The 25,273-nt window shown below is 33.8% G+C and overlaps 1 protein-coding gene across 1 annotated transcript in view; it reads left to right on the forward strand.

The window, feature by feature from the left end:
* LOC144848888 (midasin-like) overlaps positions 1-16,072 on the forward strand; it is a 55,153-nt gene extending 39,081 nt beyond the window's left edge. Inside the window, exons 58-94 of the mRNA XM_078705840.1 lie at positions 276-596; positions 853-1,040; positions 1,302-1,560; positions 2,135-2,414; positions 2,508-2,746; positions 3,107-3,202; positions 3,474-3,568; positions 3,695-3,975; positions 4,138-4,247; positions 4,390-4,494; positions 4,616-4,729; positions 4,888-5,100; positions 5,292-5,388; positions 5,656-5,758; positions 5,907-6,012; positions 6,162-6,277; positions 6,477-6,765; positions 6,982-7,073; positions 7,209-7,402; positions 8,264-8,422; positions 8,700-8,878; positions 9,031-9,192; positions 9,368-9,641; positions 9,926-10,150; positions 10,248-10,357; positions 10,492-10,642; positions 10,767-10,963; positions 11,085-11,276; positions 11,471-11,695; positions 12,093-12,284; positions 12,874-12,997; positions 13,372-13,535; positions 13,755-14,045; positions 14,159-14,232; positions 14,467-14,581; positions 14,741-14,947; positions 15,036-16,072. Coding sequence (XP_078561966.1) covers positions 276-596; positions 853-1,040; positions 1,302-1,560; positions 2,135-2,414; positions 2,508-2,746; positions 3,107-3,202; positions 3,474-3,568; positions 3,695-3,975; positions 4,138-4,247; positions 4,390-4,494; positions 4,616-4,729; positions 4,888-5,100; positions 5,292-5,388; positions 5,656-5,758; positions 5,907-6,012; positions 6,162-6,277; positions 6,477-6,765; positions 6,982-7,073; positions 7,209-7,402; positions 8,264-8,422; positions 8,700-8,878; positions 9,031-9,192; positions 9,368-9,641; positions 9,926-10,150; positions 10,248-10,357; positions 10,492-10,642; positions 10,767-10,963; positions 11,085-11,276; positions 11,471-11,695; positions 12,093-12,284; positions 12,874-12,997; positions 13,372-13,535; positions 13,755-14,045; positions 14,159-14,232; positions 14,467-14,581; positions 14,741-14,947; positions 15,036-15,218 — 6,522 coding nt within the window. The 3' untranslated portion in view covers positions 15,219-16,072. The remainder of the gene's footprint in view (positions 1-275; positions 597-852; positions 1,041-1,301; positions 1,561-2,134; positions 2,415-2,507; positions 2,747-3,106; positions 3,203-3,473; positions 3,569-3,694; positions 3,976-4,137; positions 4,248-4,389; positions 4,495-4,615; positions 4,730-4,887; positions 5,101-5,291; positions 5,389-5,655; positions 5,759-5,906; positions 6,013-6,161; positions 6,278-6,476; positions 6,766-6,981; positions 7,074-7,208; positions 7,403-8,263; positions 8,423-8,699; positions 8,879-9,030; positions 9,193-9,367; positions 9,642-9,925; positions 10,151-10,247; positions 10,358-10,491; positions 10,643-10,766; positions 10,964-11,084; positions 11,277-11,470; positions 11,696-12,092; positions 12,285-12,873; positions 12,998-13,371; positions 13,536-13,754; positions 14,046-14,158; positions 14,233-14,466; positions 14,582-14,740; positions 14,948-15,035) is intronic.
* Positions 16,073-25,273: the final 9,201 nt, after the last annotated feature.

The following is a 25,273-nucleotide window of genomic DNA, read 5'->3' on the forward strand; positions in this document are numbered from 1 at the left end:
AGAGCCTCAAGAAAAAAAACCATAATTATTATTAATATAATAATAGTTTTCCCAGCATACAGAAGATAATCTGGTTATTTTGTGAACTGCACTATTTTTCATTGTAAATGTTGAGTGTAATCACTGACATAAAATGGTCTTTTCTTGTAAAGAAAGTTTTACACAATAGCAGCATGTAATTTATCATCAAAGTGTCTAATTATATCCTGGACCTTAATTTGAGTAAAATATGTAATTTAAATAAAGTATGTTAATTATAATGATCTTTTTTTCAGTATAATGATCTTATACAAGAGATAAACCATTACAAGTCCAGTATTGGTTCAGAGCAGACTATAGAGGGCTTGCATTCTGATCTTCGTACAGCTTTTCATAACACTTCAACCAACATTAATTCTTTGTTAAGACGAGGCAGAGCTTGGCTTCATTCTCAGCACCAGTTTATTGCCAAGTTAGAAGACTCCTACCCCCTTTACAGAGACCTAATTCAACCGTTTTTAGCAGGTGTTGTGCATTTAGTATACGGGATGCAACTGATGGTTGAGACGGTGGAACGGCTGTACAGAAGACTATCACTAACAATGAATAATTATCTGGTAAATGAATTTGACCTCTGTTTGACCTCCTGACGTCATTGTCAAAATCGCAGGCCTAAACTGAGCTTAAAGTTTACATCTCTTCTCTGTCTTGGGAAATAAATTATTTTAGGAGATGCTTGCATTTCTAATCACGTCTATGTAAATCTTGGAATATCACTTTTATGTTTCAAGATCTGCTTCTAGCACTTCATTTGCAATCCGTTCTTTTAGGAAATTGTCACGTGCATTAATAAAATGATATATTATTTGTTAGGATACCAACTGTTTGGAAACCTTACTGCAAAGCCTAGCTTGTTTTCCTATGCCTACCGATCTTCACCTAACCAGATGTAGCAGGGCCGAATTCCTGTGTAAAGAAACAACAATGCAGACTTTACTGAGTCTAGCCAGAGAAAGTAACGCAAAACACCTGATTGATACTAAGAGTGGCTATAAGAACAGGTATATTGTATGAGTCATTACCATTATTTGAAGTGGGTAGAATGTAGTCCAATCCTATGCCTAAATAACACCCAGATTATTTCAACCTAAAAGATAATAAATTAACAAATGTTCAGTTTGCCATTTATTATTCTGTTTAGTTCTTATATTACATTGTTTTTTCATAACCTTTCATTACGTGCACTTAAATCTGTGCAATGGAACGAATGTGAGTTGGCTATATACAATACTGTACAAGTTGAATATTTATTTAATCTACAGGTTATTGAAGATTATTCTGCTGCATCTTAAGAATCATACACTTTCATCTGGTTATTTGTCACCCTCTGTTATGGAGCTTCTTTCAGCCATTCTATCAAGGTTTGTCAATCTCTGGCAAGAGGCTGAGGAAGCTGCCAAGAAAGAAGCAGAAGATGAAGCCAGTTTGTTCCGGTTCAAACCCAGAGTTCATTGTGAAGACATCACAGACGAAGAGCAGGAAGAATTGGAGATAAAACAGACGTTTCCATTGTTTGATCAGGTAAGAATCTTTCTTATTTCGGCACACTTCCAACAGTGAATTTAAACACAAATAACACAAGAAGTAACAAACTTCTGCTTAGATAGTAGCAGTGCTTTTGGCATTAACATTTGGAGAAAGTTAAACATTATGTTAAAAGGCCAATATTGGTGTATTACATGCTTGACAGGATGGGGAAAAAGCACATGCTTGGTCATAGCTACAACCATAATGGTAGTCACAACTAGAACTATACTGTAATGGTACAGTAGCCTGAGGTAGAACCATTATGGTACCCTGAGGTAGAACCATTATGGTACCCTAAAGTAGAACCATAATGGTAGCTTGAAGTAGAACCATAATGGTAGCCTGAGGTAGAACCATAATGGTACCTTGAGGTAGAACCATAATGGTAGCCTGAGGTAGAACCATAATAATACCTTGAGGTAGAGCCATTATGGTACACTGAGGTAGAACCATTATGGTACCTTGAGGTAGAACCATTATGGTAGCTTGAGGTAGAACCATAATGGTAGCCTGATGTAGATCCATAATGGTATGCAATGGTAGTCTTTATTTGTTTTTCCATTCACAGGATTTCGCAGATCTTACAGAACAACCAACACTAGAATCTAAACCAAAGACCACAGACGTTAAAGACCCAAAATCAGCAAATGACAACAACAGCAGCAACCTGACACAATCTGAGATGTATCAATTAACACAGATCCATCAAAGTTTGTTCTGCAAATCAACTGACACTCATTGGCTAAAGGCATCGTGTGGCGTAATCAACGGGTCAGATTATTTGGAAGTGTTTCGTCATAGTTACCAACTCTCTACTTGTCTGTTTGACGGCCAGATTGATTTACTAGGTAGGCTAAGTTTAGCGATCATTTTAAAGGTTTGTGCTTGTAGCTATCTTGATTGATGCCATTTCATTTAGTTATTACATATATTTGTTGTAGATCCAACTATAGATGCAAAACTCTTTGGGTCTCACCTATTTCAAAATGGACTAGTCCTAGCAGAAATCAACTCAGAAGCACCAGTTGAGAAGATGACAAAGACTGGTACAAAACCATTTGATATATACCATGATGCTTATGTGTCCGAAGTCGTCCAGTGTAGACCAATCCTGGACAAGTTAACAGTGCGTATCAAAGAGCTGTTGGATGAATGGCCGGATCATCCCATTCTTAAACAGGTATTTTCTAAGAGCTAGTATCAACTAAATGTGTTACTTATTATGATACCAAAATCCATTATAAGTATGTTTTTACAAATATATACTACATTTACTTGCATATCACTTACATAAATATTCCCAATGTTATAATAATAATAATATCGTGGATTTATATAGTGCCTAATGTTGTGAAACATCTAAGCGCTGAACATTATTACCCCAGTCATTTTTTGGGATCAAACACGTATGGAAACATACTCCCATAATGCAGCTAGTAATCAGCGCAAAGTTTTGTCTTGATCAAACCGGGTTCCCATTTATACACCTGAAATTTAGTTCAATGAAGATACTTTAATCAAAATTAATTATTTCTTGTAGTTGATATTGGTTATAAGACGAATTCTGTCATTTCCTGTAACGTCACCGTTAATGAAATTTGCATCTGGACTGGAACTTTTATTAGAAAAAGCTCAGGTAAGAATGGAAAGATTGTACCAGGAACTTTGTGTTTGACTTGTATATAAATAATATTAACTATAAAAAAAATACAGTCAACTCTCCCAATACCACTCCCAATAGACTCTCTACACACTGAAATCTCTCCCAATACAAGACTTTACTTGAGTCCAAAAGGTCCCAAATTCTTTTGTTTCCATTAAAAGTAAATTCTGGTACCAGCCTTTCCAGAAAACTAGGTAAGGAACCATATAAAAATTGTTTTGAAGATTTTTAATTTTCATTTCAGGAATGGGAAAGAAATGCAAGTAAATCTGTATCATTACAAGATCACCTGGAGAGCATCACACACATGATCATACAATGGCGAAAACTAGAATTAAAGTATGGGCACAAATGATAGTATTATATTAAACGTTTTGGGGTAGAAACAGTGTTTGCTTACTTACTTTATATAACTTTTCTCTCAATGTTTTTTTATTTGAATTATTTTACCGTTCTTAAATATAGATCGTGGGAGTCCTGTCTAGAAACTGTAACTTACAACGCATCAGAGATGTCTTCCAAATGGTGGTTTCATCTTTACCAACTCATTCAGTCATTCTTGTCCCCTGGCTTGGATGACCTTTCAACTGATCAGGAAGTTCCAAAGCCTTCTGGGATACAAGATGTTGTAAGAACTCTTCAGCAGTTCATGGAAGCAGCAACTATTGGAGATTTTGAGTCTAGGTTGAACATGTTGCTGGCGTTCCATTGTCAAGTTGTTCATCATTCCAATTCGGATAGAAGAGGTTAGTGATTACATGGCATATTCCAATGTTTACCCAAATAGTCACTAATATCATTGACAAGAAACAAATTTAAGTTTACTATATTGTACTTTTGTCATGATCCGATGAGGAATTAATATGAATTGGGCGCACTTTTCTTTATTTGATTTGTTTATATTTAAGTTGAAGTAATGAATGCCCTTTGGAATGTCTACAAGTTCTATCAGCAATTCTCAGTAGCTGTACAAACTGAAGTAGAGAAACAAAAGAAATCAATTGAGAAAGAATTAAAGGTAAAGTGTATGAATTTGGAAAGTAAAATTAATTGTACATATTTGACTTGGATAAATATATTTATACTATTCATAAATTAAACTGTAAACGAACCCCCTTTTTACATCTGAGTGAGCAAAATGTGTGTTACTTTTTTCACAGGATTTTGTCAAGATTGCAAAATGGAATGACATCAACTTCTGGGCAATGAAGGAGGCTGTAGCTAAAACACACAAAACATTGCACAAATTTAGCAAAAAATTCCAGGTGAATATGCAAATGAATTAATCCTTTTTTGAGACACATTTTTTTGGGCATTATTTTAAATTAAATATAGTTCAGCTTTCTCTTACATTTACTGATTAAACTTGTTGACTTTGTTTTACAGATGTCCCTAAACAGTCTTGCTAGATCAGCATTTTCTGATGAAAATATTCCAAAAGAAGTGGAGACAACAACTATGACGACCAAAGCAAATTACATCTCACCCGAAAATCTGAAGGTAATTTGAATTAAAGAATATTGACCAATAGCAGGGCATGATTTGGGTTATTTTCTAGCTATTAACCAATTAGTGTGAATGAATTAACTGTACTATAATATGCTAAAATCAAACTATATTTTCTTCTGAACACAATAATTTTGATTCTCTATCACCAGGTATACTTCAATCTGCCGTATCAAGATCATTTACATACAGGTGACCAGCCTAGTTTACAGAGTAGGCTCCCGTTCCTATTTACACGCATGAGTAAGCTTTGTAAACGCATCTTCTGTGAGTCTCCATACAAACAACTGACTGCATCATTAGAAGAGTTCACCACTTCTGTTGTAACCACAGTACATGATCTCCAGGCCCTAGATGTTACCAAGGTTAGTTTTTAGCCCTTACAGTTTTAAGGATGAGAGGTCTGACATCAACATCCTTCTTATTGAGAACGCTGTCAACAAAATATGAATTCTATAATTGGATTGGATTCAAGATGAACCTTCTATGTGGACGTGATCTCGCATATATTTTATTTTGGTCCGGTATATTATTATTACTCACTTCTTATTTTTAGCATGAAGACAAAGAAAAACAAAAGTCTGAAGCTAAGCACATCAACTTAAGAAAGAGGAAGGCTTTAGCTACACTTTTTAAGGAGTTTACCAGAGCAGGTAATTATTTATTTATTTATTGTCTGCTATTTTCAAGATTTCGGTTTCTTTTCTAGATTGTAAGAAACCGTTTTCATGGCAAAATGAATGTTAGAGCTATTAGATAAATTTCCAGACTTTAGTAATATACCTGAAGATGTTCTTATTGGCATTTCTTATACTGTTATTAAGGTTTTGTGCAAAGGAGTTTGATTATGCTTCCTTTCTAAATGTATATACCAAGACTTCTAAAACAACTAACTTTATTACATTTCTGTTTTTTAAAAGGCCTGTCATACCGTAAAGGTCTGACCCTCTGTGAGAAGCTCAAGACTGATGCTACCATGGAAACCTCTGCAATTGACTTGGCTGTTGCCCTCAAAGAAGACAAGTAAGAATTTTAAAATAAATTATATTGTTTATTCCCAAATGTTTTGTTACAATGTTTGTTAATTTAATAATTTGTGTGCTCCACTCTTTGTGCCATCTATTATGAGTGAGTTACTCTGTCTGTACTTGAATATGTTTTCATTTTGTAGTGAATCAGATTGCACTGTTAGTCTGTGGCAAGGATGCGACTATTACTTCTACAGATGCATCGCAAGAAAGGCAACTTTATTCACTGCGATGGACACGCCGTCAAAAGTAAGACAAACATCACTCTACGTTTAATTTTAATAAGTTTAACTCTCTACATAAATAGAGCACAATAGGTAGTTCACAGTTACAGTAGTATTATTTCTTGCACATTGTTTTGACTCTTGTATAAAATAAAACTAAATTTAATTTTACAGGAGCTTGGCATAGGTAACATTGATAGGTGTCGTGGTTTCTCGGAGCACATATTCTCAATTGTCACAAAACAACGTCAACAGATAGCGGAAGTGACTGCAGACTTTGATCACATTAGGCAAGTTATGCTCCGACTCACTCGGTTATTACTTGTGTAGTTAATATATTTTTTTTTTTCCTAGAGCTTGGAACTTCATTCTGTCTGTCTTTATCATATTGATTTATCTTTATCTCCATTGAAGTCCAGCCACTGATACCCACAGCATACCCATAATAATTATATATAATAATTTGCCTTTGGATTCATTTATAATCAGGTATTTATGTCAGCAACTTCAAAGGATAGGTACTCCAACCGATGCTGGTTTTAACCCAAGTCTACCAGACCAGACTGTTGCATCACATCACATATTTTCCCTCCAAAATCTACTCTGCCAAGCTGATGAAACATTCATCCAGATTGAAATGTTACTTGACTTCTGCCCTCTTATGAATGCTGTTGATGTAGAATTTGTCCGTATTCCATTCCCACGTGAGAAACTGTCCGCAATGAGTAGAGCAAGGAAAGGTGATTACACCTGGGCAAGGATTATGAGTTCTATAAAGGTAAATATGAAGAGAAAATAACAAGTCAAACAAACAAACAAAAACAAAAAAAAGTCTTGGCAAACCTTTACTTTTAATACTGTCAGATAAAAACTATTTAAAATTTAAGGAAGGAAGAAAGAGTTGTTAGGTTTTCATAAGTATTAACAAAAAAACCAACATCATCATTCTGTTTCTCTGGACTCTTTTGACCTTTGACTAATAAATTGTTTTCAGGAATTGAGGGAACGAGTTAATTCAATGAAGAAGGTGATCAATCCAATTTCTAAGATGCTGCACCAAGAAGACGGACACTATATTATAACGTGGTAAGTATGTTATCTGTATAATCCAAACAACTTTTCTAGTGCATATTATCTTCATTAAATATATAATATAGTAATAATAATTAAACTGTTTGTCAGTGACTTCTCAATGACTGTCGATTCTTTTTTGATACTTAGGCATGATGTCCAGATATTTCAAAGCATAGTCACTACGCTGAAGGCCCTATCACCTGAGCTGTCTGATGTACTAGCTGCTTTCACCCTTCCTGACACCCAAGAAGAGTCCCCTCTGATGTCTTCCTTATCCTGCCTAAAGAATGCTATTGATAACATTGAGGAAGTATTGGAAACAGAGGACATGAACAAATCAAGTGAATATTACATATTATATTATTGATTATTGATTATTATTGATCTTATTAATATACTGTGGTTTATTGATATGTGGTTTCTTGACAACTGAAGAAGTCAAGCTGACAGCTAGACAAAACTGTCTTGCAAACCTAAGTTTACACGTGACTATGTGGCGTAGGTTTTTTTTATATATCTATATATATATATAAATCCAAAGGCAAATTACTGAAAAAAATGACAATGCTGTGGGTATCAGTGGCTGGATCTCAATGGAGATACAAAAAAAAAAAGCGAAATGCTAAATCAAAACGATAAAGTAAAAAGCCAGAAAAGTTAGCAGAGCTTTCGGGCAACACTAGCCCTTCATCAGTGCAAGTGAGGGAATATATATATATTTGTTATATTTATAATAATGTACACTAATTTGTTACTGAGCTATGGAGAATTTTTTTTTTCCGAAATAAAAGATGAATGAATAAATGAATGAATTACTGGTTTACTATCAAGGAACTACATATCAATATACTATCGAAACCAGAAGAAATGTTTTCACTATTGTGGTTTTGTAATATCTTTTGGTAGTCTAATCGATTGTATTTAAAGGGAAATCAGAGTTTAAAGTTAATATTAAGAAAGGTTGAGCATCCAGTAAGCAGACATCCTTGAAACAGGCGTTTGGATGAATCTCTGTTATGAGATGTTTCCACAAATTGAAGTTTAACTGTAATACAATTATTTGTATCCAAATGAATTATAACACCACTTGTTTTTTGGTAGTGGTGAAAGTGGCATTGTAAAATAAGCTATTATTCTTCAGAACATTTGTGATTGTATGGTAATTCTTTTGGTCACGAATGCGATTACACTTTGTACTATAGGTCATAATAATGAAGAGAGTGAGAATATGAATGATGCATTTCAACACTCAGCAGAAGGTCTTCTCAGTCAAGTCCTGTTGACTGTCCAAAATCTCCAGAAGATGTCTACTGCAAATATAAATGCTGAACAAAAACAGGATGATGAAGAATCAAAAGAAGGTACAATACACAATTTTCCAATATGTATTTTTAGGCCTGTATTAATGAAATTATTGCCCATATTTGTAAAATTTAGTTAAGTATAATTTATGTTAAAAGGGGCTGGACTTGATTAGTGTTCACACTATTTTCTAGTTCATTCCTTATGTTTTAAAATGTAATATTATATATCATTGTAAAACAAAATATTATTTGGAAAATAAGTTAAAGTTGAACTAGTTATTACTGTGGTTCAAAATTAAATTTCTTTTCTGAAATATATAATTTGATTTATCAGATTTAAATGAAGAGAATGCACCTGAGCTGGTTGAAAATCATGTTAAACTATTGACCAATGGGCTTGCAGATAGCAAACAGTGTATGGAAAGTGAAAACATTAAAAAGGCTTTGAAAACAGTCGTAACAGATTTGGTTCATATGCATACAAACAACATTGACAGTGAAGTAAATAGATTGGTAAGTATTCAATTCAATATTTATATTGGAAAAAGTCCATTTTCACAATAAAATTAATAATACAAATAACTATAGTTGACTCGATTACTATATTTGTAGTTTAGATAAATTTTGATATTACAGTTTACGAAATGTTATTGCTCATTTTACAGGATACCAGCAACTGTGTAGCTGTTTTACTAAGACTGGTACCCATAATGCATCAGTATTTGCAACTCGTTAAGTACTACCTGCACCAAATGGTGTCTGCACACCGTACCACCAGTAAGCTGCTCTCCATACTGCTTGGTGTATTTACAGAGTTGGCAACTAAGGTTGGTATTCTTACAGAACATATTTCCCATTGAAAATAAGTTGCCAACTTATTGGGTTATCCTGATATTCGTTTAAACTATTTGTTTTTTACTTGTAGTGGAAATAAAATCAATCAATCTATGGCATTTAACTCTTGAAGAGATTTAGAAAAACAAAATAAATTTATCTTTGCAGGGATTTTGCATACCACCTGAGTTTAGTGATGAAATCGGTGAGGGTGGAGCTACAGAGTTTGATGACATAGAAGGAGGGGGCATCGGAGCTGGTGAAGGTGTAAAAGATGTCAGTGACCAAATTGAAAATGAGGACCAAGTCCAAGACACGAAAAAAGCAGGTGATAAGGATGAAGAAGATGATATTCAAAACCAACCAGACTTGGAAGATGAAGAGCATGGCATCGAGATGTCAGAGGATTTTGAAGGAAAATTACATGATGTAGATAAACAAGGTATACATTTTTTTTTTTTCTATGAAAAAAAAATTCTACTCTTACGTAGGAAGATGGTTTGAACAAGTACGTACGTCTTCAGATCACTTGTTAATACCACTGTGTAACTGTCGTTCATACCTCTAGACCACAAGCAAGTACTGCAATGATGTCTTATTGTAATAACTGATATTTAACCGATACATCTGTCTCAAGTTAATTTGTCAACCTTTTTCTAATTGTTAATGGATAAGAGTTGAATTGTATTTATTTTTACTGTAATATTATTTAATTATTTTTTACAGAAGTTGACGAGTCTGGTAACGAAAGTGAAGGTGACGACGAGAATAAACTTGACAAGCAGATGGGAGATCTTGGCAATGAAGAGACTGATAAGCTTGATGAACGTATATGGGGTGATGACGAGGATGAGGAAGATGAAGAGAAGGATAAAGAAAAGAAGGATGAGTATGGAGATGGTGCTGGAGAAGAACAGCAATCGGAACTGGTGGCTAAAGATGATAATCAAGGTACTTTATAAAGCCCATGTAAAACTTGACAAGATTTCTCTTTGCTTTTTCAAAAGATAATATTTGTACTAGTTACTTTACTGTGATTTATTTCTAGGTGATGATTCAGAAGATAAACAACAAAATAAGGAAACTAAGGAAGAAACTAAGGATGGAGAAGATGAAAAAGAAAACCCAAATCCTAACAATCTAGAACCAATGGATGAGGTAAGCCAAAAAAAAATTAATTGTTAATATATTATGCTACAGTTTAACCTCTAATTAACCCATAATTTGACACACCTTGAGTGTGGACTTTATCCTTTATTTTTATTGATTATTTGTTTTTGACTTTATTTTAGGAAGAATACAATGATGATGTAGATCCAAAGCAAGCCAATGACCCTCCACCAGAGGTCACACCAGATGATCTTGACCTTCCAGATGATCTGGATCTTGACCAAATGAAAGATGGAGATGGGAGTGATGAAGAGAAGGAAGGTGAAGACAACGGTAAGTGGATTTCCAGTCAAGTATCTCCTGCCTTTAGTCATTTTAAATTACAGTTCTTATAAAAGAAAATGAATGTTTAATAATAATTTTAATAAATAATTGTTTTGTGTTTAAAATGTTTCAGAGGCAAATCCATTAGATATTGAACCAGAAATTCCTGATAATAAAAACAACAATCTGGAAGATGGTGATGAAGAGAATATGGATGAAGGTGAAAACAATGGAGATGACAACAATGATCAAAAAGATGATGAAGAGATGAAAGACCTTGAAGATCAAGAGGAAGGACCAAACGATGGCGGAAAAGGTGTAGAGGATCAGGTGAAATATTTTTTATTGGAATTGTAATTCAGTTTCTTCCAAAGTTTGTATCGGCTTATTGGGATTCAAAATAAACACAGTGATTGATTGTTTAGTGTATTGATTATTTTTTATTTATCAGGAAAATGAAGAAGAATCATCTGCTGAAGATGACCCAACATCAGAGTCTGTTCCAGATCAGTCCCACAATACTGAGCAAATGCCAGAAGCTGCCGAACAACTTGGAAAATCACATGAGGAAACGGATCAAGTGAACAAGGATACTGGTGGAGAAGATGAGGCGGGTAAATCAGAGGAGAAAGAAAAAGAAGAGGTAAGGTTGGATTGACGAATATGTGATTTAATCTGTCCAGGCCAAAACAATATGAATTTTCTAATACACTGTATTTATATACGCAAATGGCTATATACACTAATGGTTGTTATATAAACTAATGGTTTGTTATAATACACTAATGGCTATATAAACTAAAGGCTATATACACTAATAGCTATTTACACAAACAGGAGCATGGAACTGGATCATCACAAGCTGAACAATCTGAAGGGCACGAAGGGGATAAATTATCGCAGGTTACAAAGCAAGATAAACAAGAAAAGAAGGACCGCCATCGGAAGCGACCCAGTCAATCAGATTCAGATCGTACGTTGGGTTCAACAGAAGAGAAAACACACAAACGTCTAAAAACAATTGATGAGACAAAAGATGACAAGAATAGAACTGATGAAAAGGTATTTTTAATTCTCAAGTCTTTACACAAAGGTCGTACATAGCCCTGAGAAGAGACGCAAGCTACAAGCTTTGTACTTCATGTTTGGTTACACAATGGCTCATGAATTATTAGGAGATAGGATGCAGTTGCAACTTCAGCCTGAGCCACAAAATCCACTGTTCCTTCCTCTCCATTATAGGGCCACTAAAGGCCGTGTTTTCGCAGCCGAAACAAAATTATTGGTTAATTTGTTAACCAATCAGAAACTTAATTAAGGTGCGCATGATCAGTCATTACCAAACAACCAGGTGCCCAATCATGACTTAACAATTTGTCCTTCAGGTCAAAGGTTAACAATTATCGCATTTAAACAACAAATATGAGAAAATAATACAACAATGTTTTAAAATCCATAGCAATCTGAAGAAGCAGATATCTTTGAACATGTGAAAGAAGCAACCAATCAGGATGTCCAAACCTTGGATGCTGCAACCAATGAACAGCAAGCTGAACAGCCCTCCCTTAATGCAGATAATGAGGATAGTGATATTGACGACATGGAGACTGATGATAATGTGTTACCACATCAGGACGAAGAAGATGACAAGGTAATGATAATCTAAATCAAAATATTGATCCATCTAAGCGTGGTTCCCACTAGCGATGCAATGCAACACAAACTATGCAACAAAAGAAAATTCCCTCCAAAAATTGTGTTGCCCCATCTGCACGTGAAATAAACCTGCTTAGTTGCCGTAGTCTTTGACCTGTTTCATCCCGGCTACTTGACTTCGCGCTATAATATGTTTCTCCCGTGTTCTTGCATTGTTTTGTCTAAAATCAAGCTGATTTGATTTCTCAATGTTTGCAGAACTGTTGCATTGTCGGTTCCCACTAGTGATTATACAATTGTAATAGTAATCATTGTTGCGTTGTGTTCTAATGGGAACCATGCTTAACTAATGTGAAAACTAAAGTGTCATAATGTAGTGGTGCTTTAATTATAAGGCAAATCTCAATAGAGTCGAGAATTGATCCACAATTCTGGAATTGCTAAGCTGACTACTAAGCAGCAGTTTCAAGTAGTTTATATTTTTTGTATTGTTTTAGAAATTTGAAAAAGACAAAGTACTATTAAATTTTATAACACAGGTGCAAAATAATTTTAATATTTTAGTTTTTTTTTTGTTGTGATAGGAAATAGAAAAGATGGATACAGTTCCACCATCAAAGCTAAAGAATCAACAGAACAATAAAGAAGTAGCAGAATTAGATGATGTATTACCCAATGATGAAGAAGTAAAAGAAAATTTAAAAGAAGGTAAAGATAATTTTGAGAACATTTAGAGGAAAAATGTAATGAGGTTTTCAATTTTTTAAGAAGAGGTCAAATGTCAGTATGTGAATTGAAAGTTGTTGAGTAGCCTCTGTTCCACCATATAGTTGTCACTTGATTGATGTTGGTTGTATATTAGACTTGCTCCAAGTCTGTAGTTATTGTCTTTTTTATGTTAGTCCACCCGTCGGCTTTTTAATTTTTGTCTTTTTTTTTAGATTATAAGTATGAAACACCATATGTGCCAAAATATTCATATTTTTACTAATATTATTTTGAAACTTCATCTAGAACCTAGACTAGTTGTATGTTTGTGTGAGCGTGATAAAGAGGACTTTATTTTGTTTTGAATTCTTTAGAAATCAGTGAAAATAATGCACTGACTCAGTCAACATTTCATACGACCTTTGACCTACTGGATTCCATGCACATACAACCTTTGAACCCAGAAGATGTTGAGAGGCTTCGAAAAGAGTTGGAGGAACAACTGGTGGTGATGCAGCACAAAGGAACTATGGAAGAGGTTTGTATGGATTTTTTTTTATCTACAATTTTTAGCTATTTTTAACGTACAGGTTTTTATACTTAACTTTTGAGTATTTGATATTTTATATGTGGGTATTTGTATGTTTTATCAAGGGCCCTTAATGACCAATTCCTTTACATGAACTGGATAGGCCACCCTCATTAAAGATGGTTGTAAATAAATAAATAAAACATTGCATAAATTTATATTTTCTAGGAGAGACAGGCCCAAGAAGCATGGCATAAGTATGTGTCCCTCACGTCCAGCCTAGCCCGCGACTTATGTGAACAACTTAGACTTGTGCTTGAACCAACCCAAGCTTCCAAACTCAGAGGAGATTTCCGAAGCGGCAAGCGTTTAAACATGCGTAAAGTGATACCGTATATTGCTAGCCATTTCCGTAAGGATAAAATCTGGTTACGACGGAGCAAGCCCAGTAAACGTCAGTATCAGATCATGTTGGCTGTGGATGACTCATCAAGTATGGATGATAACCACTCCAAACAGGTGCAGTATTATGTTTAAATACATTTAAATACCCAAAAAGCAGACTTTTATTGATTGATAACAATGAAACAATGAAGCTATGCTTCAATGACTTTAATTTGTTCCTTTTTTAGCTTGCTTTTGAGTCTTTAGCTGTCATCAGTAACGCCCTCACATGGTTAGAAGTTGGAGAATTCTCAGTTTGCAGGTGAGTAAGCAGAAATAGAGGAAGACAAAGAGTTAGATGGCGAGATGAAATAGACAAGTATTGGGGTACAGTGCAATGGCAGGGAGCAGCTAGAGATCGTTTACTATGGCAGAAACATGCTGAGGCTAATGATGATGATGATGAAGCAAGCAAATTCAACTTTACCATATATTTAAAACAAGTGTATATATATAGGTGGTGCTATTACTCTAGTTTTAATGGGTTTTTTTTCAGTTTTGGTGAAAGTGTTCAGTTGCTCCATCCATTTCATGAACAGTTCACCGACCAATCAGGCGCTAGGATTCTACAACGGTTTACATTCTCGCAGAAGAAGACTAAGATTGGGCAGGTATGTCACACACCAAAAATAGGAATACATAATACATAATTTAAAGACTGTATTAATACTACTAACTTAATGATTACATCCCCAAGTTGCTAGCAGAAATGTTGGCATTTATTTCCTGTTTACAACCCCTGACATCATAATTGTAACTTATTTTCCCAGCTACTAGCGTATATATCATCATTAATGACGTCCGCCCAATACAGATTGCGAGGATCATCATCCGGCACGTCGCAGCTCCTATTGGTCGTCAGTGACGGCCGTGGGCTTTTCTTAGAAGGGATGGAAGCGGTCAGATCTGCAGTTCGTCAAGCAAGAGATTGGAACATTTTTCTTGTCTTTGTAATCTTAGACAATCCAAAGAATAAAGTGAGTTTTTTTTTCTAATTTACATACTTTTTAACAGCATTTTATTATATTTTGTGTAAAAAATAATAATTTTGTTTCTTTTTTGTAGGATTCCATCTTAGACATCCGTGTGCCATTATTCAAAGGTCCAGGAGAAATGCCAGAGATTCGTTCGTACATGGAACACTTTCCTTTTCCTTTTTATATTGTATTGCGCGACATTAGTGCACTTCCAGAAACGCTAAGCGATGCTCTGCGGCAATGGTTTGAACTTGTTACTGCTGGGGAATAACAAATGAATGATACTGCAGTACACCACTCATTACTGCAGTATGTCTTATTAGAAACTTTGAGTGACGCTCTGCGGCAATGGTTTGAACTTGTTACTGCTGGCGAATAACAAATCTACTACTGCAGTACACCACTCATTACTGCAGTATGTCTTATTAGAAACGTTAAGTGACGCTCTGCAGCAATGGTTTGAACTGTTACTGCTGGTGATTAACAAATATGCTACTGCAGTACACCACTCATTACTGCAGTATGTCTTATTAGAAACGTTAAGTGACACTCATCGGCAATGGTTTGAACTTGTTACTTCTGGGGAATAACAACATACTACTGCAGTACACCACTCATTACTGCAGTATGTCTTATTAGAAACGTTAAGTGACGCTCATCGACAATGGTTTGAACTTGTTACTGCTGGCGAATAACAAATGGATAGTGCTGCAGTACACCACTCATTACTGCAATATGGATTTTAAGTAAATTTAAGAAGGATTTTACATTCCAGATTGATGAAACAAAGAGAAGATTACAAGTGGAAATATTTATTGTCCAAGTTGGTAGTAATTTTAAAAGGCAAAATGTCAAATTGTTTGACTATATGGTTTTGTAATGACTGACTGAACTAACTGAATTAATATTTGATTAACTTTTGAAGAGAATATTTAAAATAATGATGAACTGGAAGAAAAAACTGTCCTGCAGTACAATTGCATTTGTCAACTTGCACAACAGCTTCATCTTGTATTTTTACTTCAACATACTTAAACATGACAACAAAAAATATATCTACAAATGATAATTTATTATATTATAAATTGTGATGTTGGTGCTAATAAAAACTAAGTTGTAAATTGAGTTTTTAGCCTTTATTTTAATTTATTACACTGAAACCAAAGCATTATTTGCACGCTCCAGGAATATACAAATAAGATGGATGCAATCATCGTAATTTTAACCACTTTTTTTTCTCTATTTTCAGTACTGTAACATTATTTGATCCTATAGATGACACTTAAGTTTTCTCTTTCTGGGTAAAATGTGGCATTTTTTTTCATTTGCACTTGACTTGAGATTGGTATTATACAGTTTATATATATATATATCTGACATTTTTCTTTTTACATTTTACAGTATACAGTAGGTAACAAAGGCCTGCATCATGTTTTCTCATAAGATATTCTCATTTGTCACCTAGCAACAGATTAGAGACGTTACTGTTCACATTAGGTAAGGTGTTTTATAGAAAATACTAGAATTTATTTTTAAATTATTGCTAAATTAAACTACTATGTACACATTGTCTCAGTTGTATTTGTGATTCATTAGGAATTACATGCAATATACAAAATATATATAATGATAATTAAAGGATAAATACATTTTAATAATTTATGCTTAAACAAATGTTAATGGAAATGTTATATACATGTAATTTATATACATGGGAAGAGTCGTTTGTTCAATTATAATAATTAAACATTTGTTGGTGTTGTCACCGTAATTTGCTATAGCAACTATACATGGGTTATATGAAAAATATGTAATGTAATAAATATACACATTGAATGATAAGATAAAGAATTAAAATACTAAAGATATTAATTATGAATTAGGCAAAAATGGATCACATTTAGATATGTACAAAATTTATAATTTGATTTAATAACTTGAATATTTCAGTTTATATAGGAGATACTTTATATAATTAATTTATATACATAGGGAAGAGTAGACTTGCTTTTAATAATTAAACATATTGATTGTGTTGCCACCATAATTTGCTACAGCAACCATACATGGGTTATGAGAGATGATACATAACTGCTGTGGTGACATAATTCCATCTTCTTGTTTATCAATTCTTTTGATAAAATGTCCATCACTCCTGAATAGTTGTAGTTTGTGGGGACTTCCTATGATGATGTTATCATCTTCATCAACTACAACTCCACATGGCAACATCACCTTACCATCTTCATCTCCTTTATTGATGAGTACTTTCGGTGACTTGTCCTTGTCATCATACAATAATACTTGACTGAGTCCTACATCTGCTACAAGTAATTTACCAGTTTTTGTAAGTGTAACATCAGAGTAACCATGAAAAAATCCTGTCTTTTGTGTTTCTATCTTCTTCAACAGCTGACCATTAATTATGTTAAACACGTACACACATGTAATCATCAAATCTGCTACATATATAACATTAGTTGCCTCATCTATGTGAATACCCCATGGATTCTTCAATACACCCTTACCAAATGATTTGATCACATGACCATTCATATCGCATACTTGAATGCATATATTACCTTGATCACTGATTGCTATGTTGCCACTCTTCATTCTGTACATTCTGTTAACTCTCACACCTTCTGGTAGTGTAATCTTGCTTTCACATTCTCCTGATTGGTTGTACTTGTGAATTTCATTTGTGAAAAATGAAACCAGCAAATTATCATCATACTTTGCTAATCCATAAGGCACATCCTTGACTTTGATAAGAAGTGGTTTGAATACAACATTTCTAGGCAAATCTTCAATAGGAAGTGGTTTGAATACAACATTCCCAATGTCATTTTCTTTCAATAAATCAATTGGATGTTTGTTTCTGATAAAGTTGATTTGTCTTGTAGTACTGACTTGCTTGATTTCTTCAGACTTAGTAATTTCATCCATCATTTTATTTAATACAATCTCACTTGATTTCATAGCAGTTGCTGTCTCACTATTTAGTAACTGATTAAGGGAACTCATATGTGTGTTTAATTCAGCGTTTATTTCTGTTAATTTTGTAATTTGTACGTCATTAACTTTCTTTTCATTTTCATAATTTGCTTCAACTTTTTTCTTCATTTCATCTGCTTTTTTCTGGATTATTAAAAACATTTCTTGAACTTGGTTATCAATATCTGTGAGACTTGCCTCTTTACTTTCTTCTAGTTCTTTAGAATTCTTTGTGACTATTTTGAGTACATTTTCTATTTTTTGTATCGATTCATTGGCAGCTTTCTTTAAGTCTTCTGATGTTTTCTTAAACGTATTAAATGCTGTAACAATGTTGATTAGTTCATGTTTTCCATCTCCTGCGGCATGTTCCATTTCAGTGCATTCTATGCATATTGGTACTTTACATTTTGTACAATACATTTTCAATGGTTGAGCATGAGAGGCACACAGAGAGGCACTGCCTTTAGCCTCATCTTTCTCTTCATGTTGTTTGACAGTTTCCAAGAGGTTGTTAAGAAATGGATTTGGTGCAAGGTTTTTAAGTCCTCCTACGGGAATAGGATACTCTTTGCGACAAATAGGGCATGTTAGCTTGCCATGATTGGTTTGAACCCAATTCTCCAAACACTTCAGACAGAAACTATGATGGCAGCTAAGTGATTTTGGATTTTCTATTCTTTCATTACAGATAGAACATTCTAGTTCTTTCTCATCTATAGACACATTTACATTCTTGCTGGCCATCCTGCAAGAGCAATTGTCAAAAAGTGATTTTGTTTATTCAGCTATTATACTGTATATTGTTCAAAGCATTACATTTTGAAATTATACTTTTATATTTTATTAAAACAAATTACTTATGACTATTCTACTTGAAAGTAAAAATCTTACTACAATTTACGCTACTACTGTGTATAGCTAGACATTGCAAAGTGCAAGTAAGTGCTGTGAGCAGATCTATGACCTATAATGCCTAGCATAATGTAGTTTAGATGATGCAGGATCCCTCCTAAAGACACAAACAGATCTATGACCTATAATGCCTAGCATAATGTAGTTTTGATAATGCAGGATCCCTCCTAAAGACACAAACAGATCTATGACCTATAATGCCTAGCATAATGTAGTTTTGATAATGCAGGATCCCTCCTAAAGACACAAACAGATCTATGACCTATAATGCATAGCATAATGTAGTTTTGATGATGCAGGATCCCTCCTAAAGACACAAACAGATCTATGACCTATAATGCATAGCATAATGTAGTTTTGATGATGCAGGATCCCTCCTAAAGACACAAACAGATCTATGACCTATAATGTCTAGCATAATGTAGTTTTGATGATGCAGGATCCCTCCTAAAGACACAAACAGATCTATGACCTATAATGCCTAGCATAATGTAGTTTTGATGATGCAGGCCCCCCTACTAAAGACACAAACCGAATGTCTATATTAGAATGCTGCTCATTGGACAGCACATTTTTTTCTTAATATTAGTAAAACGATAAATAATTTTCACATATGGCGTTTTATACGTGTACTTCTTGAGCTTGTAAACTCTGTCTGGAGAAACACGTACAAGTCATGTGGTTTGAGATCAAGAATTCTTGGTGCATATGATTATCTGGTTGACTAATTTCAGCCGCATGTGATTGGCTACTCACTATAAAATATATTAAAGACCCCTTTCCTACGTTTTTTTAGATCTAATTTAAGATCACAAACTATATTTAATGTAAAAATAATACTATATGGTCCTATTGCGATAACTTTTTTCGTCTTTAAATGGTTACAAATGTGAAAAATAAGTTGATTCTAGTAATTATAGCGGCCCGCTATAAATCCCAAAAAGCATTGCGCGCGGATTGATATTTTTGTTTTTCATCTTCTGTAATTCACCCACTTTTCGATTGATCATGAGGCCAAAACAAATGGAAGACTCCTAACTTTTCAGCGAAAATACCGGGTTTTCCCCAATTTGCATCAACGGAGTCTGGCAAAAATAGAAAGACAATTAATGCAGCAACTATACAACGTCAGGCTAGGTATATAGCTATAAGCGTACGATGTTCGTACGTTACGTTAGGGCGCGTTTATACAACACGCTATTACACGCATATTCAACACGCCTACGAGAAGTGTGTTGTATAACACCGAAGAGATTCCGTGTAATGAGATTTTAATTGCAAAAAAGGCTACTTGGCTGAATCCTAAAATGTTGTGGATTCCCGGTTGCTGTTGGCGTGTTGGAAGTGTCCTCAGGGTATTGTATTGACCTCTCGTTAAATATAAGTATGTGCTGTGAAAATGTTGACCAAATCTAGTAGATAATTGTGCTTTTTTTGCATATTTTAACTGATTTAGCACTTAACATTAACGCTAATTAATGTTGGCATAATTTGGCAAAATGTAGTTTTATCCTAATTCTAAAACATTTTTTTTTTAATTTCAAAAGCAGATTTAAAAAATCAATAACTGAATAAACTAAATTTTAACGAAATCATCCGTTTTATTAAAATCCTTAATAAACTAATATTAATTGATAATGCATGCGAGTATATATACAACTTAGGATTATGAACTACGGTATAACACGGTATTACGATTTAATGTATAACTGCAAGGTTTTTGTGGGGTTGACCTCGGCCCGTGCAACACGCTAAAAATTAAAGACATGTTCAAATTTAGGGTGTTGTATAAACACAGCCTTAGACCTAAAACACTTAGCCTAGCTAGGCTAGGCCTAAAGACTGTCCACTAGAGGTCATTCGCCGCGAGCTACTTAGGTAGTGCATTGTTTCTCACTTTTTATCATAATTTACCATAAAACGTACATTTAAGACAAGGATTGACCTGGTTTAATGTTTTTAAAGTAATATATATGTATTATTTTTACAAAACGTCACAAATTGTAGGAAAGGGGTCTTTAATATATATTCAGCAACTAAGATAATGTGCATGCATTATGTTACGTTTAGATGATGTAGAGACACACATGTTTACTTTTGGTACTCGAACTCGAAGCGAAGTGATGATGTGATGATGAAAGTTTCTGAAGGCTAGAAATTATTTTACATGCCTAGTAGTCTGGTAAACATTTGATGGGATTTTTCCCAGAAACATGAAAACTCGTCTTGATATAATAGGCTAGCTTCTCCGCAAATCAAACATTGAATGGATTATTATTATGCGGAGATAATTTGATTCATTCCCACCCAACCAGACCCTGCCCTGTGTGGTAGCTATGTGCCGGTGGTATGTACCTATTTATTGGTGTTTATTTGGCAGGTCATATGAGTATGAGGCCTAGGCTTAGATTTGATAATGTAATTAACAAAAAAACTTGCACTCACACACTCCCACAAGCAAAACACACAGGCCTATAATAATACCTGTCACAATATATTTCAACAGTTGTTATTTCAGTCTCAATCATACTTAAATACTCTTTTTTAAAACCAAATGACATCCATTTGATCATTGGTTGATTCAAAATCCACATTTACATACCACCCGCCCCATTTAGCGACATATGGATGGTATGATAACCTACGTCATTCTTATCTGATGTTTGCGGTCTGCAAAGCGATTTGTATACGTGTATCAGAAGTCTTTTTAGATCTTTTTAGGCCAATCCTTGTAGACAAACAATGAACTTTTGGATCTGATAGACAATGAATTTTGACAGGGAGTCCAGAATATAAATGCTGTTTATGTAGCAATTAGTAGCTTTATTTTTTTTTATTTTCACCTTTTGTATCCGCCAGCATTTACCCTAGAAAAAATATCATAAGCAGCATATAATGTAATCCTACAATCAATAGAATCAAAACACTGGAAATTTGGTCCAAGCGTAGGGCAATCAATATCACCTTAATGGATAGCTTTTACAGAAGGCAAGTTAAGCACCTGGCTGTCTAATCAAATTCTAAGTTTATCCTAGTGTGTATTCAATTAAATTTAATCATTTTAATCGTAATCATAATTAATACTTTGAACATCTTAAGTAGTCCAAGTTCAACATAGACCTGGCTAACATAGGCTGAGTATGAGAATACTGCTAGAAAAATAATTCACTATTTTTTGTTGTATTTGAAAATACCAAGTGTTACAATTTATGCTACATACCTACTTCCTTTACTCTTTGCCATTGCGTTTATCTACAATATTTAATGAATAGCATTATTGGAAAAATAAGCAGTGCTCATTCTTTGACATACAGTACACTCTTTAAACTAAATTAAGTAATTAAAGCATTTTAGTAAATTATTAATGTTAAATACCTTGTATTTTCAGCTAAATGTTTGAGGAAGTATAAACCAAAAGTTTCCAGCAATTGAATAAAGTTAGTTAGTCTACACTCTGTATGGTGAATTTTATTTAAAAATCAATGATGCAGAACAGGCATTGAAAGTATATAAAGCCATTTATTCCGACTGATTTATTTATTTGTACTCAGTATAGGGACGTTGTCCTATAGACCTCACATAAATAGTAGCAGGGTTTTTCCAAACATTAATTTTTGGTTTATGCCATTATTATTTGTATGTAATGTTGTTGTATGACATTTATTAGAAGGGGTTTATATGAGGAAGGTATACTGTAATATACATAAAAGAAGATTACATTTATAGAAAAATCAAACCAAAATACTAATCTAATAATGATACTACAGAAAACATGAAATTACAATAAATGTGTTTACAAACCATTAGAAAACAACAAATCTCAGTATTATTAATTTCAATATTTTGTGACAGTTTTTTTTCATAGTTCAAACAAATTGTGATTTTTGTACCATTGTTGCCTTGGTCTACACTATCAAACTGTATGTGACAAAAAAAATGTGCCCATATATTGACATGATGATGTTATATCACTACCATATTAGGCATATCACTACCATATATTTTAATAGTGTAGACAGAATTTTAAATCAGATTTATAAAATAATAGATTGATAATAATATTCTGAAATTATGAATTGCATACAAATAGATTCTACTTGATTTAATTAATAACTTAATTGATTGAAAGACAATTTGTGTCTTTAATAAATGTCAATACATTAATTGTATATACTGTGGAAGAGTTTTGCTTGTGTAATTTTAATAATATATTATTTTGATTGTGCTGTCACCATAACATGATACAGCAATCATACGTGGGTTATGAGAGATAATACATAACTGGTCTGCCACAGTAATTCCATCTTCTTGTTGATCAATTCTTTTAATAAAATGTCCATCGCTCCTGAATAGTTGTATTTTGTCTCTAGTTGCTATGATGATGTTGTCATCCTCATCAACTACAATTCCACCTGGCATTATCACCATATTATAATCCCTCTCATTGATAAATATTTTCAGTGACTTGTCTTTATCATATAGTAGTACTTGACGCCTTCCTGCATCTGCTACAAGTACTTTCTTAGTTTTTGTAAGTGTAACATCCGAGTATTCAGTATATGATTTGTCTTTTGGTTCTATCTCCTCCAACTTCTTACCACTATTGATGTCAAACATGAACACACATCCAATGTCCGGATCTGCTACATATATAACATTAGTTGCTTCATCTATGTGAATACCACATGGAGTTATAAATACACCCTTACCAATGGATTTGAGCACAAGACGATTCGTATCACATATTTGAATGCATTTATTACCTTGATCACTGAATGCTATGTTGCCATTCTTCATTCTGTACATACATTTAACCATCACACTTTTTGGTAGTGTAATCTTGCTTGTACATTCTCCTGATTGGTTGTACTTGTAAATTTCATTTGTCCAACAGGAAACCAGCAAGCAATCATCATCGCACTTTGCTACTCCTGTAGGCTTACCCTGTACTTTGATAGTAAATGGTTTGATTGTGACTTTTCCAAAGTCATTTTTTTTCAGTGAATCAATTGAATGTTTGTTTCTGATGAAGTTAATTTGTCTACAGCCATTCTGTTTGATCTCTTCAGAATTATTAATTGTATCCATCATTTTATTTAATACAATCTCACTTGATTTCATAGCAGTTGCTGGCTCACTCATTAATAACTTCTTTAGGAAACTCAAGTTTGTATTTAATTCAAAATTTATTGTTCCTAAATTTTTTATTTGTACGTCATTAACTTTCTTTGCATTCTTATAAATCATTTCAACTTTTTTCTTCATTCCATCCGCTTTTTTCTGGATTATTTTTACCATTTCTTTAACTTGGTTATCAATATCTGTGAGACTTGCCTCTTTACTTTCTTCTAGTTTGTTAGCATTTTTTCAACTACTTTGAGTAAATTTTCTGTTTTTTTAATAGATTCACTGGCAGCTTTCTTCAATTCTTCTGCGATTTCCTTAAATGTATTAAATGCTGTTCCAATGTCAATCAGTTCATGTTTTCCATCAGCTGTGTGTTGCATTACAGCACATTGTATGCATATTGGTACTTTACATTTTGTACAATACATCTCTAATGGTTTAGCATGAGAGGGGCACAGCGGTGGATTTAACAATGAAAACTGTTGTTGTGTCATAGATTGAACTTCCTCTGCAGCAAGTAATGTATGAGTAGCTGTTATTGGCAACATTTTGTGATGATTACTACATGTCAAACACATGTAATGTCTGCACTCTTTACAGTAATTTGTTACCTGTTCTTTTGATTCACAAATGCATTGAACCTCATCTTTCTTTTTTTCAAGTTTTATGGTTTCCAAGAGGTTGTTAAGAAATGTATTTGGTGCAAGTTTTTGAAGCCCTCCTTCTGGAATGGGATACTCTTTGCGACAAATAGGGCATGTTAGCTTGCCACGATTGGTACAAACGCAATTCTCTAAACATTTGAGGCAGAAACTATGAAGGCAGCTAAGTGATTTTGCGTCTTCTAGTCTTCCATTACAAATAGAACATTCTAGTACTTTGTCATATATATCTCCAAGTAAACTTAAATCCTTGCTAGCCATCCTGCAATAGTAATTTTGATGAAAGTACTAGAATAACCTTATCCTTTGCAGCACTTAAAATGTTGTCCAGGTTTTAGGTAATAATGATACTTTTTACCAATAAATATGGGTGTGATCTTCAACTGTATAGACAGACAATTTCAAAATAAGTATTAAATCAACTAAATGTAAGCACTAAAGTACAGTTGGTTTTTCCACTTGTATCATGTGACCATAACTAGACTAGTTGGGATGTGTTCAAAATCAGTGATGCACACTATACTGAACACAATCATATATCCATGTAATTCTCACATTTTAAGAGATTGTCTTATGTATGTATTTTTAATTCACTACACAACAATAGTGCATTGCAACAGTCAGC

The sequence above is a fragment of the Antedon bifida genome, chromosome 7 (assembly GCF_963402885.1).
Source record: "Antedon bifida chromosome 7, ecAntBifi1.1, whole genome shotgun sequence".
Taxonomy (NCBI): Eukaryota; Metazoa; Echinodermata; class Crinoidea; order Comatulida; family Antedonidae; genus Antedon; species Antedon bifida.